General features: G+C 42.5%; 2 protein-coding genes across 3 annotated transcripts; one reads left to right on the forward strand and one right to left on the reverse strand.

Moving 5' to 3' along the window:
* Window positions 1-291: 291 nt before the first annotated feature.
* On the forward strand, window positions 292-2,196 carry syt15 (synaptotagmin XV). The gene is made up of 6 exons (XM_038974943.1): window positions 292-356; window positions 845-966; window positions 1,067-1,356; window positions 1,446-1,613; window positions 1,699-1,807; window positions 1,892-2,196. Exons 1-6 carry the CDS (start codon window positions 292-294, stop codon window positions 2,194-2,196), a joined length of 1,059 nt encoding a protein of 352 aa, XP_038830871.1.
* Window positions 2,197-6,921: 4,725 nt separating this feature from the next.
* si:ch73-127m5.2 (uncharacterized protein LOC561202 homolog) lies at window positions 6,922-12,373 on the reverse strand. 2 transcript variants are annotated; one of them, XM_038974851.1, is made up of 5 exons: window positions 12,258-12,373; window positions 8,810-9,331; window positions 8,354-8,554; window positions 8,153-8,282; window positions 6,922-8,013 (listed from the first exon to the last, which is right to left on the reverse strand). In XM_038974851.1, exons 2-5 carry the CDS (start codon window positions 9,183-9,185, stop codon window positions 7,521-7,523), a joined length of 1,200 nt encoding a protein of 399 aa, XP_038830779.1. In that variant the 5' UTR covers window positions 9,186-9,331; window positions 12,258-12,373; the 3' UTR covers window positions 6,922-7,520. The 2 variants fall into 2 exon arrangements, with proteins under 2 accessions (XP_038830779.1, XP_038830780.1); XM_038974852.1 differs by having other exon boundaries at window positions 12,219-12,350.
* Between the last annotated feature and the right edge of the window lie 376 nt (window positions 12,374-12,749).

Below are 12,749 nucleotides of genomic sequence, written 5' to 3' on the forward strand. Positions count from 1 at the left end.
TGTAAATTAGATATTTTTGTATTTTATTTAAATAAATTGACAAAAATGTCTGAACTTGTTTTCACTTTGTCATTGTGGGGTATTGTATGTAGATGGGTGAGAAAGAAAATTAATTTAATCCATTTTAAATTCAGGGGTATGAATGCTTTCTGAAGGCACTGTATTTCAGATCCAACAATGTTATTGGCTGTGGGTCTGTCTTTGGGACTCTTCCTCTTGCTTCTGATTGGTGTATCTGTCTACTTCCTGTGGAGGAGGTGCGGCCAAAGACGATACCAGGAAATGGTCACCATGATAGCCCCCTTCCCAGCGTGCACCACTCCAATTCTCCTGACCAATCAGAGACCCAGGTACAGGTGAGTGTCAGGTCACAGCCCCTAAATGTGTGTGCGTGTGTGTGTAGGAGTGTGTTCTTCTGCCCAGGCGTTGCTGACGCATGCCAGATCTTACAACACCTGATAAGGATTTTTAGTATCCGCTAACCACATCATATGTTATAGCAATCTGTCAGTCGACGACACAGTCGATGACGTGGCACGCAACCATTAGTTGATGCATGCAGCATCTGAGCAGGGGAACACAACCTATATGTGTGTAAAGAAAGAGAGCAATATGTTAGATAATGGTCGTGTTCCCCTGCTCAGACGTTGTATGCATTAACCAATGGTTGTGTGCCACGTCATCGACTGTGCCGTCAGGCACCAGATTGCTATAACATAGTGGTTAGCTGATACCTAAAATAGGTCTGGGATGCGTCGGTAACGTCTGAGCATAGGAACATGACCGAAGCCACTGTGTTATTTGTAGATGTTATGATAATTTCCTGTGCCTCTCTCTGTGATAGGCCAGATGAGATCCCATTCTTCCTGCCACCCCGATTTAAACCAACTCTCAGGAGCGAGGAGGGGGAGAAAGAGGGACGGAAGGACCTCAGCAGCACTCATCGTGGATCTCTCACAGTAGGGAGTAGGTTAGGAGGGGGGAGGGGGGGCAACACTGTCTGTATGTCTCGCATCTCACCAACTCCCACTAATTGGGCTACTTTGTGCTACTTCTTCCTCTCTAGGCTGGTATCCAGTAGGTAGTGTAAGGGCAAGTCTGTACTGGGTCCCTGATGTCAGTGAGGTGTCACCCCCCCCTGGTCGCGCCGTGCGACTGTGCTTCTCAGTGGCCTATCGCCATGACAACGAACAGCTTTATGTCTCGCTGCTCCGCCTGAGCAACTTGCCAACATGTTTCTATAGTAACGACACACTGGCAGATCTGCGACTTCTCCCTGACGACCGTCGCCGACACAAGGCCAGGGCCCGATGCAGGGGGCGCGACCCCGAGTTCAACGACAGCTTTGTGTTCCAGGTACACACAGAAACACACTAAATTGGTTCCTTTTACTCCCACTAGAAAAACTCACCCCCCACACTCTCTCTCTCTCTCTCTCTCTCCAGGTATCGGGTGTGTGTGTATCTGAGAGTGTGCTCAGTGTGTACGTGTTGAGTGTGGATCGGGGGGGCAGACACCATGCGGTGGGCAGGGTTCTGTTCCCTATTGAAGGGGAGCTGGGGGAGGGGGGCAGGCTGCTCTGGAGAGACCTAGAGACTAAGGACGAAATGCAGGTACACACACACACATGCAAACGTGCGTGCACACAATCTCACACACACAACCTGCAGTTTGTATCTCTTTTTTTCTCTCTGTCAGTGTTCAGGTCTTGGTGATATTCAGGTGTCTCTGAACTACAGTCCGTCTCTACAACGCCTCACTGTGGTCATACTGAGAGCACGCAGCCTGCAGATACACACTGACACAGGTGAGTGTGTGTGTCTGCATAAATGTGTGTGTGTTCTGTTATCGGGTGTGTTCTCAAGTGTGATTGTGTATATTCTGTTTTCAGGCGTGTGTTTCCAGGTGAGCCTACAGATCCACACTCGGGTAGTGAAATCCAGACGGACGCCAGTGGTTAGTAGTGGAGCTGAACATGGCTTCAACCACAAGATGTCCTTTAAGCTCCGCCCCGCTCAGCTCGACCAGACCTGTCTGATCTTGGAGCTGATTGTATCAGGCCTTACCCCAGTAGGTGTGGTGGTGCTGGGGCCATTCATGTATGCCAGGGGGCCTCAGCTTCAGCACTGGACTGACATGGTCAATACACCCAACGAACTGGTCAAACAGTGGCATGGACTAGGCAAGCCCACATAACACACACACACACAGTAAGATAATTTATTTAATTGTCAACATTTTTCACAGAAGTCTTTCACAATAAATAAATTCCTTACTCCAACTTCCTTGTAGTTTCTGTGGTAATTGACCACTGTAATGAGTGCGCTGGGAGTCAGGAAGCAAGTTCAGGGAGTAAATAATTTAATAAATGAACAAAACACAATACAAAACAAGGAACACCACACAGACAAGAAACAGACACAGTGACACCTGGGGAAGGAACCAAAGGGAGTGACATATATATATAAGGAAGGTAATCAGGGATGTGATGGAGTCCAGGTGAGCATAATGATGGTGACAGGTGTGCGCCATAACGACCAGCCTGGTGACCTAGAGGCCGGAGAGGGAGCACACATGACAAGCACTTACAGGAACACGCGTGTATAAATGATTTGACAAACCCTACAAAAAGAAAGTTATATATTTTGTATTTACAAAACAGATTTTCTCACATAGTTGTGGTTTAAAGGTCCAATGCAGCCACTTTTATCTCAATATCAAATCATTTCTGGATAACAATTAAGTATCTTACTGTGTCTGTTTTCAATTAAAATGGTCAAAAATAAAGAAAAATAGCTACTTAGCAAAGAGCAATTTCTCAATCAAGAATTTTGCTAGGACTGTCTGGGAGTGGTTTGAGTGGGAAGAGGAAAAGTGAAAATGAGCTGTTATTGGCAGAGATTTGGAAATATCTCTGTTATTGATCTATTAACTAATTTACCACATAGTGATGTCATCATGGAAGGCCAAAACTCCCCCCAGCTCTTACATTAAAAGGGCATTATAATTTGATTGACGATTATTGTTATTCATTTTTTTATCAAGGGAGGCGAAACGCTTGCTGGCTTCCTGTGCATTCAATGCTATGGGCGGCAACAATGTCATACTCTTTATGACCAGACAGCACCAGATAGATGGCCTACACACACAGAGACATAAAAAGCATATCAAATAATTGATCTTTCGTCTCTCTCTGTGTTTTCATCATTTGTATCTCACTTGAGAAAGCATCTGAGTCGAGCGAAACAGCGCCCCTCTGTCGCTTTATGTGTACGCCATCTATGTGATAATGTCTGGTCATAAAGAGTATGACATTGTTGCCGCCCAACAGATAAGGAAAGAAAAGTAGTGTTTTATGTCACAGGATCTGTGAAGACAAAGCATTAACTCATGAATTATGGACAACTTATGAACTAGGGTGTAAAACATGTTTTGATTCAACTCATGTATTTGGCCTTTGACTGCATGCTACCTATTCTGCGTGTCTTCATGTGTTTAAAATTGCTTTGGCTGAGAGGGTAGGATACCAGCAGTGGTGTAAGCCTACTGGAGGGTAAACGCAAGTAAACGCCCTTCACCCAACTTTAATTTTATTTTGAAAGCATAGGGAGAGTTTACCCACCAATTATTTTAACACCAGGCTACATCACCGGTAGGCCTATTTGAAGTTCATGGAAATACACATTGTAACCTAGTCTAGTAAACCGTGTGTGTTAGGGTTACCATCTCCTTTTCCCCAGGACAGTTCCCCAGGATAGCCCCATTTCAGGTGTTGCGACTTTTCAGGCTACAAAAAAAAAAAAAAAATGTTCAGCAAGACGCATCAATTAATGTAGTCCTAATCAATGGCAATCGCTGAATGTCATTAGGCACACGGTAACAGATGTATATTTCCATTCATCAAATGGCGTTGAGTATACATGCAGTTTGGATGATGGAATTATTTTGGAGCGGACGAACATGCCTACTTTTTGAAGTGATTTGTTTGACAATCAGATGAAAATATCATGACTGGTTGTGTTACTTTAAAAAGCAAAAAACTATTACCTTTTAATGTGGCATGTAAAAGGTAATCATGTTTTGCATTTAAATTATGTCATTATTAGGCCCACAAAAAAAATGTGTGCATGCGCAGAGACCCCCGAATGTCATAGTGTATTTCGCAATCTGTATCCATATTGCCTGTAAGCTACACTACTGCTGTCCTCATTACCTCCAAGCGTTTATTCAGTCACACCATCGGAAGACATAACTTGGACTGTAGCCTACAAGCCAATTCCTCCTCTTTTCCCGCGATCCATCAAACACATTTGGTGTGTCATCATAGAGCCAGGCTCTTTTACGCCCTCTTCCGAATGGTAGCTATAAATGCAGAGGTTGCGTACAGTTCAACAATATGATGAAGTGTGAATATTTCTGCCACCCACATACAGGAAAACGGTTCCAAATAAATGACATTATTACGTGTTCCACCACCCATGTTATTTACATTATTAAATGTCCATGTGGGCTCTGTTATGTCGGTAAAACCACCCGCTTTCTCAAACAGAGAATTAGTGAACATAAAAGTTAAATCAGGAGAAACGACAGCGATTATCCAGTCACACTACATTTTAAAAACATTACATTTATTCCTTTAGATACTGTGGCATAGAGAAAGTCAAATATCAGACAGGGGAGGTGAAATAAATAATTATCTGAGCAAAAGAGAATGTTTTTGGATTTTCACCCTCCAGACATTATTCCCAAAAAGTCTTAATGATGAAATGCCCATGCATGTTATGTTGTAAATGTGAACATGAATTAATGCTACCACTTGATTTCAGATTACTCTGGCGTTTTTTCTTGCGCTGTGCCCAATGATTTATGAAAGCTTACTTGGTAGGTAGATGTCCTCATTGTGTTTGAACGGATGTGGGTGGAGCAATGTCTACATAAGGGTGCAAACTATAAACACCCACTAAAGCTCTGATGAAGGCCTTGTTGCCGATACCTAAAGCTTAATAAAGAGCAGTGATACTAGCAAGACCAGTGTGCAGGTTTCTTCTTTTTTCTCATCATACTCAACTGTTACCGTGCACCTGCAACAAAGATAGCTCAGATGTGCAAGTGCCTTTTTGAATTTTGAATCATAGAGATCTTTGACTTGGGGTCAGATTCGCTCAGGCGGAACAAATTTGGGCGTTTATTTCAATGCTGATTTGAATGTCATTGAGAAAACAGAAAGGTGTCGAAACATTTATTTTCGCAAACATCCTTTCTGAATTTAAAAGTAATCATCTAGTTTTTCAGAAGTATCTGTAATCCGATTACAATTTTTGCTGGTAACCTAATGTATTAGGCCTACAGTAAGATTTTAATAATACTATGTGTATGTTGTGTAGTAAGATGTTACTAGCCCATGTGCCTCACCCTAATAATTTGGTCTATTTACCCCTCTTAATTCTGCCTAGTCTTCTGACTTGGTGGTGCACATGTAGCCTATAACCTGTTTTAGAGAAATGTAATCATTGAATATTGTAAAAGCTTTCATTGTCTACTTATACGCCCCCTTTATTTATCCTATGGTTCTGACTTGGTGTACAGGTAGAACACTGTAAGAACAGCCCATGTTCTGAATTCTGTCGCTGTACATTTCAAAAGTGCTGAACAAATAGTTACACTATGTCCATCCTACTGTAGCTCGCTCATTAATGTCTTAATTGAAATTACGGATAGCCCCTTATCGCTCGTAGTCCCCTTATGCCATAGTTTGTACATCTCATTGTCATTAGAAATCACATTTGTTTAAGCAAGTCAGCCATATCAGCTATGTTTTAAAAGGCAGTAAATGAGGCTGAATGAACTGTTTCGCAGCCAGACAAGGCTCCGCTGATAGCCAGGTGTAGCAGTGGTAAGATGTTGGGACTGCTGTTGGGACAGCTTTATGTAGGCTGTTTGTGGGCAACCTTTGTCACCGTTATAGTGAAGTGAATGTATTGTTTAGTGTTGTGTATTGGCTTTGCTGGTATGCATCCAACTTTTATTTATTTTTGCCCCACCAAGATTTACATGCTAAAATCGCCACTGGAGATGTGTTGCGCTGCATAAGGCAAATGGTGGTCACACCAGATACCATTTTTTTAAGTATCTGTAACCAACAGATGCATATCTTTATTCCCAGTCATGTAAAATCCATAGATTAGGGCCTAATGAATTTATTTCAATTGACTGATTTCCTTATATGAACTGTAACTCAGTAAAATCTATGAAATTGTTGCATGTTGCGTTTATATTTATTCAGTATACTTTGGATTGTTATTTCTTGTTTATTTTTTGTTTGCTTGTGTATTTTTGTATTTGTGAGACATTCTACTGCACTGTTGGAGCTAGTAACATAAGCATTTCGCTGTACCTGCTGTAACACCTGCAAATCTGTGTACACAACCAATAAACTTGAATTTGTTTAAGCTGGCCCAGGTGAAAACTGGATTGGTTTTAAAAACCAACCTGCCTGCCTCCCAGGCGTGAACCCCGTTTAAAGCCCTTTGGAGAAGTTGTCTCAAAACAAAGTGACGCACGTCAAGCACGTGGACTAATGACTTAAGATTCTATGTTTTCTAATGCAAAAGTGTTTGCCCATGATAAAAATGCTTATATGCTTTATCTACCTTCTCAAGGAAAACTACTTTAAATTCAAACATATACTGTTTGGAAAAGACGTGTGTTTTTGAACGAAGCACCATGCTACCTTGTTGACAATATGACCGGGACAGCACAGATTACTATTCGATTTCAGAAGGGTGCTCCTCCCTCACTGCTTTTGCCCGGTCACGTCACAGGCCATATCCCAGTGCACCCCGGTTCAGCTTAATCAAACTCCCTCAGTGATATAGATCACATACTGCAACATTGATTCTGTTAGAAAGAAATACATTTACCTTGGTTAAGAAAATTAAAGCTTTAATACAAGTATTTCAGCACTCCAGGTTTCAATATAAACATACAATCATTGACTAAGTACTGGCATAATGTGTTCCCCATGTTACAGTAATGGAGAGGTGGAGAGAGCTATGAGGTCTACTCATGATCGAAATCAACTGGGCTATCCAATGCCAGATGAGTAGGTCAAACAAAGGAACGGCCTTATCCAAAGACCCGAATTGAGACTAATTTCTACATTGTAGATTTTTCAACATCAACACTTCTCTGTCATTTGAAATGATTTCCACTTTAATAAAGCTGCAATCATCACCTCTGTGCTTAACAAATATACATTGATTGAGTGTATCAGTAGGCAACAGCTGCAGCACAAAAACTAAACTAAAATACTAAACCAAAATGATGTGACGCCCCTGAACGTCCCCCGGTGTCCTCTACAGGTCTTCCTCTGAATGTTTGGGGTTCAATATCCCAGACCTGAGTGACGTTTACACATCACAACGTTACTAAGACTGTTCTGCTCCCAGCCACCCCATTGGGGAAATGTTCAGCGAAGTCTGACTCCTGTTAAGCATTGTTTGTTCAACAATTAAACATCTTCAGAGCTGTACCGTGGCGTTGAGGCCACTGGATATGGTCTCGTAACCGACGGAGACAAGTGTAAGAACACTGCTCTCCACATCCTCTGGCTGACGATGCCCTTGATCCTGCTGCTGGGTTGTATCCATGGCAACACCAACCGGGGTTCCGGACTCCTGCAGCTGCGCCTTCTTCCTGCCTCGGCCCCTCCCTTTGCCCTTCCCCGATCCTTTCCCTTGACCTTTAACCCCGCCCACTGCCCTGTGCGGTTTGTCGTTGCCGTCGTCTCGGGGCTTGCGGTGGCGGCGGCGGATGCGTCTCATTGGAGGACCCGTGTCGACGGGATCGGTTGCAGCGGCGCCGGACAGGATGCGAATCTGTTTGTCAATCACCATGGTGATCATGTCTAGGGCGGTGTCGAGCATCCCGAGGCCCAGGCCGTGAGTCACGTTGTCGAACAACGCACTGTTGACCGGGTCATGGAAACACTTCCTCATCGCCTCCAGGTGGCTCCTATCCCAGGTGGAGTGGGCAAAGGTGTGTTAGTGTTTGTCTCACTGTACAGAAAACACATAGCTCATAGTCAACTCATGACTACACTGTGCTGTAACCACACTAACCAGGTGTGGTGTGGGTGAGGGTTTGGTATTACCTGGTTTCTATGACCTTTGACCAGTGTTGAACTGTGTTAGTCTCTGGTATAAGCTGCTTGGCCATGTTTCCAAAGTCCACGTAGTCATGGGCAAAGTCCTTCATGTCGTTACACAGGGCTTTGGTGTCACCTGGAAAACACAACATTTTAACAATCTAGAAACCGCGAGAGATGCCCGCACACAAACACGCACACACTTACCCTCTGTGAGCTTGGAGAAGGAGGAGGATACAGCAGTAGTAGTACTAGGAGTGAGGCCCAGTATATTTAGAGACTCCTGAAGCGTTTTCTTGCTGGCCGGGCCGCGGCTGACCCTGGTGTATGCTGCTAGCGAACGCAGAGACATCTTCTCTGGAGCCTCCAGACGACGCTTGATCTCGTCATAGGGTATCAGGTACTTACCTAGTACCAAAGGAACAATAGATGAATGATACAATTGTGTTGAATCTTCCGCTTATTCCATACTACAGCAGGTAAGGCCAACCTTCCTCCTGGAGAACTACTGGGGGTGAAGCTAATCATGGTCCCGAGGAGTAGCTGATAGCTAGAATCAGGTGTGTTAGAGTAGTAGGACAGGAATATCCTGCAAGATGAGAGGTCTCCAGTAGGAGGGGCAGCCCTGGCCTAATCCCCTCCTTCTCTGGCTGTGATACTTACGGGCCTTGGAGCTCTTCATGTTGGGGTCCAGGAGAGACGACACCTCAGCAAACGGAACGTGGGGTACGTGGTTGTGGTCTGGAGCACCAGTCTGAGTCTGGGTGGTGTCGCCTGCCGGGATCTGAATCTGGGTTTGCATCTGGTTCACGTCCCCCATTCCCTGCTGCCCCTGTCCATCCCTCAGCACCATGGAGGGGTGGTTGGATAACCCTGGTAACCCTGTCAGCCCCTCGACCATAGTATGCTGAAACACCCCCTGTCCCACAGAGTTGGTCTGTTCTGAGGAGACTTGGAAGATGCCCATGACAGGTTTCACCACTCTAAACACCATGTTGCCTTGGGAGTCCAGCCCCGCCAGGCTGGGATTTGGTTCCATCTGCTCGGATGTAATTTCCTCTTTACTTCCTGTGTGACTGTTTTGGAGTGCGAAGAGTTTCTCCTGAACTTTTCTGTATTTGCCTCAGCTTCAGGATTAGGATGAGTTTGTGCTTACACACTGCTAAGGTCAGTTTAGGGTAAAGTCTATAAGACAGAGAAAAAAAACCCGACATCAAACAATGTGGTCTACAGAGTAACTATCATCATCATGATCAATATTGCAATAAAAACATTTAAATTAACATCTGTGATTCCCCAATTATAAATAATTGCCACCAGTAGTATGAAAAAATATTTATCATCTTTCCCACCCTCTCCAATTCAACAATTAAAATTACTTCTATTTAAGATTGTATTCTGGTAAATAATAAATGGGTAGGTCTATTACATGGGTATGGCATATACACTGTGTACAAAACATTAGGAACAGCTTCCTAATATTGAGTTGCACCGCCTTTTCCCCTCAGAACAGCCTCAACTCGTCGGTACATGGACTACAAGGTGTCGAAAACGTTCCACAGGCATGCTGGCACATATTGACTCCAATGCTTCTCACAGTTGTGTCAAGTTGGCTGGATGTCCTTTGGGTGGTGGACCATTCTTGATACACACAGAAAACTGTTGAGTGTAAAAAAAACTGCAGCGTTGCTGTTCCTGATACACTCAAACCAATGTGCCTGCCTCCTACTACCATACCCCGTTCAAAGGCACTTCAATCTTTTGTCTTGCCCATTCACCCTCTGAATGGCACACATACACAATTTCCCAATTGTCTCAAGGCTTAAAAATCATTCTTTAACCTGTCTCCTCCCTTCAGTGCCCCTTGACTTTTCCCACATTTTGTTGTGTTATAGACTGAATTTAACATTTATTAAATGTCTTTTTTAGGGGGGGGGGGGGCTACACACAATACCCCATAACGTTAAAGTGGAATTATGTTCGTCATTTTTACAAATGAATAAAAAATGAAAAGCTGAAAGTTCTTCAAATAAATGTTTATTGGTCACATACACATATTTAGCAGATGTTACTGTGGGTGTAGCGAAATGCATATGTTCCTAGCTTCAACAGCGCAGTAGTATCTAACAATTCACATCTAAAAAGTTAAATAATGGAATACTTAAGAAATATTAGGATGAGCAATGTCAGAGTCCGGAGAATAAATAAATAAATGTGATGGGATGGGATGTATAGACTATATGGACAGTATATGGATAGAATATGTAGTATATCTGAATAATAGTATATGTACAGCAATAGTTAAATAGGATAAGTATTGAGTCAATAAGTATTAAACTCCTTTGTTATGCCAAGCCTAATTAAGTTCAGGAGTAAAAATGTGCTTAACAAGTCACATAATACGTTTGCAATAATAGTGTTTAACAGGGTTTTGAATGACTACCTCATCTCTGTACCCCACACATACAATTATGTAAGGTCTCTCAGTCGAGAAGTGAATTTCAAACACAGATTCAACCACAAAGACCAGGGAGGTTTTCCAATGACTCGCAAAGAAGGGCACCTATTGGTAGATGGGTACAAATACATTTTAAAAAGCAGACACTGAATATCCTTTTGAGCATGATGAAGTTATTAGTTACAAATTGAATGGTGTATCAATACACCCAGTCACTACAAAGAAACAGGTATCCTTCATAACTCAATGTCTGGAGAGAAAGGAAACTGGTCAGGGATTTCACCATGAGGCCAATGGTGACTTTAAAACAGTTACAGAGTGTAATGGCTGTGCTAGGAGAAAACTGAGGATGGATCAACAACATTGTAACGTCACAATACTAACCTAATTGACAGAGTGAAAACAAGGAAGCCTGTACAGAATAAAAGTATTCAAAATAATGCATCCTGTTTAAAACAAGGTACTAAAGTAATACAGCAAAAGAAAATTGGGGGCAAATCCAATACATTACCGAGTACCACTCTCCATATTTTCAAGCATAGTGGTGGCTGCATCGTGTTATGATTATGCTTGTAATCGTTAAGGACTGGGGAGTTTATCAGGATAAAAAAGAAATGGAGCTAAGCACAGGCAAAATCCTGGCGGTAAACCTGGTTCAGTCTGCTTTCCACCAGATACTGGGAGATTAATTCACCTTTTAGCAATACAATAACCTAAAACACAAGGCCAAATCTACACCGGAGTTGCTCACCAAAAAGACAGTGAATGTTCCGGAATTGCCGAGTTACAGTTTTGACTTAAATCTGCTTGAAAATCTATGGCAAGCCCTGAAAACGGTTGTATAGCAATGATCAACAACCAATTTGACAGAGCTTGAAGAACTTTGAAAAGAATAATGGGCTAAATGTTTCACAATCCAGGTAAGCTCTTAAGAGACTTACCCAGAAAGACTCAGGAGCTGTAATCGCTGCTAAAAGTGAATCTAACATGTATTGACTCATTTTTACAAAATGTTAGAATTTTTCTTCCACTTTGACAGAGTATTATGTGTAGATTTTTGACGTAAAATTACAATTAAATCCCACTTTAACACAAGAACATTTGGAAAAAGTCAAGGAGTATGAATACTTTCTGAAGGCACTGTATGGCATGGTCTTATGATAAGAGCATTTTTTTGTCATTATGCAAATAACTTCACATTTGTTTTCTCTAGCTTTTGTTCACCCTCGACTTTGCTTTGGCGCTAACCTAGCCAGACTTTGCTATCAAGCTAGCTAGTTTAGTGTCTTGTAAATGGCAAGGACAGCCACTTCCTTTGTAAATCAGACACGGCACTGTACCTTGCTAACTACTCAGATTGTACATTGGGCCCGAAGTGTTACAAGTCCATACTATAACTGCTACCATTGCAATTATACACGAAGCCCACTCGCAATTCTGTTTTGTGAAAAGTAAACCATTAATATTGTCTGTGTCTGTCTAAAACCTAAACATGGCTGGCTAGGCCACAATGGGGGCACTGTGGAAAGGCTTAATCAGGTCGATTTTAATCGACCTGATCTAAAATAGAATACAACACATTCCGATCAGGTTGAATAAAATGTTGCCGCTAACCTTCATTGTAGTGCAAGTAGTGAGGATTTTCCGACTCACCACTTTGCTCGTTGCTTTTTCCTAACAGCAAGCTGATCCTAGAACGGTGCGTGGTGAGACAGGAGACATTTTCCTTCTTCTCCAGATCTCCTTCGGCGGGTTGCAAATCAGCTCTACATCTACTGCCGCTAAAGCGGCTTTATCCCTGCGCCTATTGGCCACATCACGCATCATTCAAGTATCTATGACACTTCTCATTGGATGTTGCTGAGTGTCAGTCCAATTGAAGGTGTGGGATTTCCGGTTGAAAGAGGGCTTGAACAATGGGATATTTTGCATCGGTATAATCAGCATAATATTACCCCAGACAATACATTGTTTCTTCATTCTGATTTGTTGTGAAAAGAGAGTGGAGTGTAGATGTAATGTTTTTGCACACACTTTGTTCTATGTTCTATGACAAACAACTCAGAAATGTGTTATGTGAATGATGTTTATTATTTAAAAAATATGTACAGGATATATACAGTATGTAAAACACACACACACACA

Source organism: Salvelinus namaycush, chromosome 35 (assembly GCF_016432855.1).
Source record: "Salvelinus namaycush isolate Seneca chromosome 35, SaNama_1.0, whole genome shotgun sequence".
Taxonomy (NCBI): Eukaryota; Metazoa; Chordata; class Actinopteri; order Salmoniformes; family Salmonidae; genus Salvelinus; species Salvelinus namaycush.

Bases quoted from the DNA above. Each gene is read 5' to 3' on its own strand.
- syt15 (XM_038974943.1), top strand. From the start codon at position 292: ATGATAGCCCCCTTCCCAGCGTGCACCACTCCAATTCTCCTGACCAAT. The intron at 967-1,066 runs GTAGGTTAGGAG...CTTCCTCTCTAG, and splicing joins TGGATCTCTCACAGTAGGGA to GCTGGTATCCAGTAGGTAGT. The intron at 1,614-1,698 runs GTACACACACAC...TCTCTCTGTCAG, and splicing joins AGACTAAGGACGAAATGCAG to TGTTCAGGTCTTGGTGATAT.
- si:ch73-127m5.2 (XM_038974851.1), bottom strand. From the start codon at position 9,185: ATGGAACCAAATCCCAGCCTGGCGGGGCTGGACTCCCAAGGCAACATG. The intron at 8,555-8,809 runs GTAAGTATCACA...CTTTGGTACTAG, and splicing joins CATGAAGAGCTCCAAGGCCC to GTAAGTACCTGATACCCTAT. The intron at 8,014-8,152 runs GTAATACCAAAC...CACCTGGGATAG, and splicing joins TCAAAGGTCATAGAAACCAG to GAGCCACCTGGAGGCGATGA.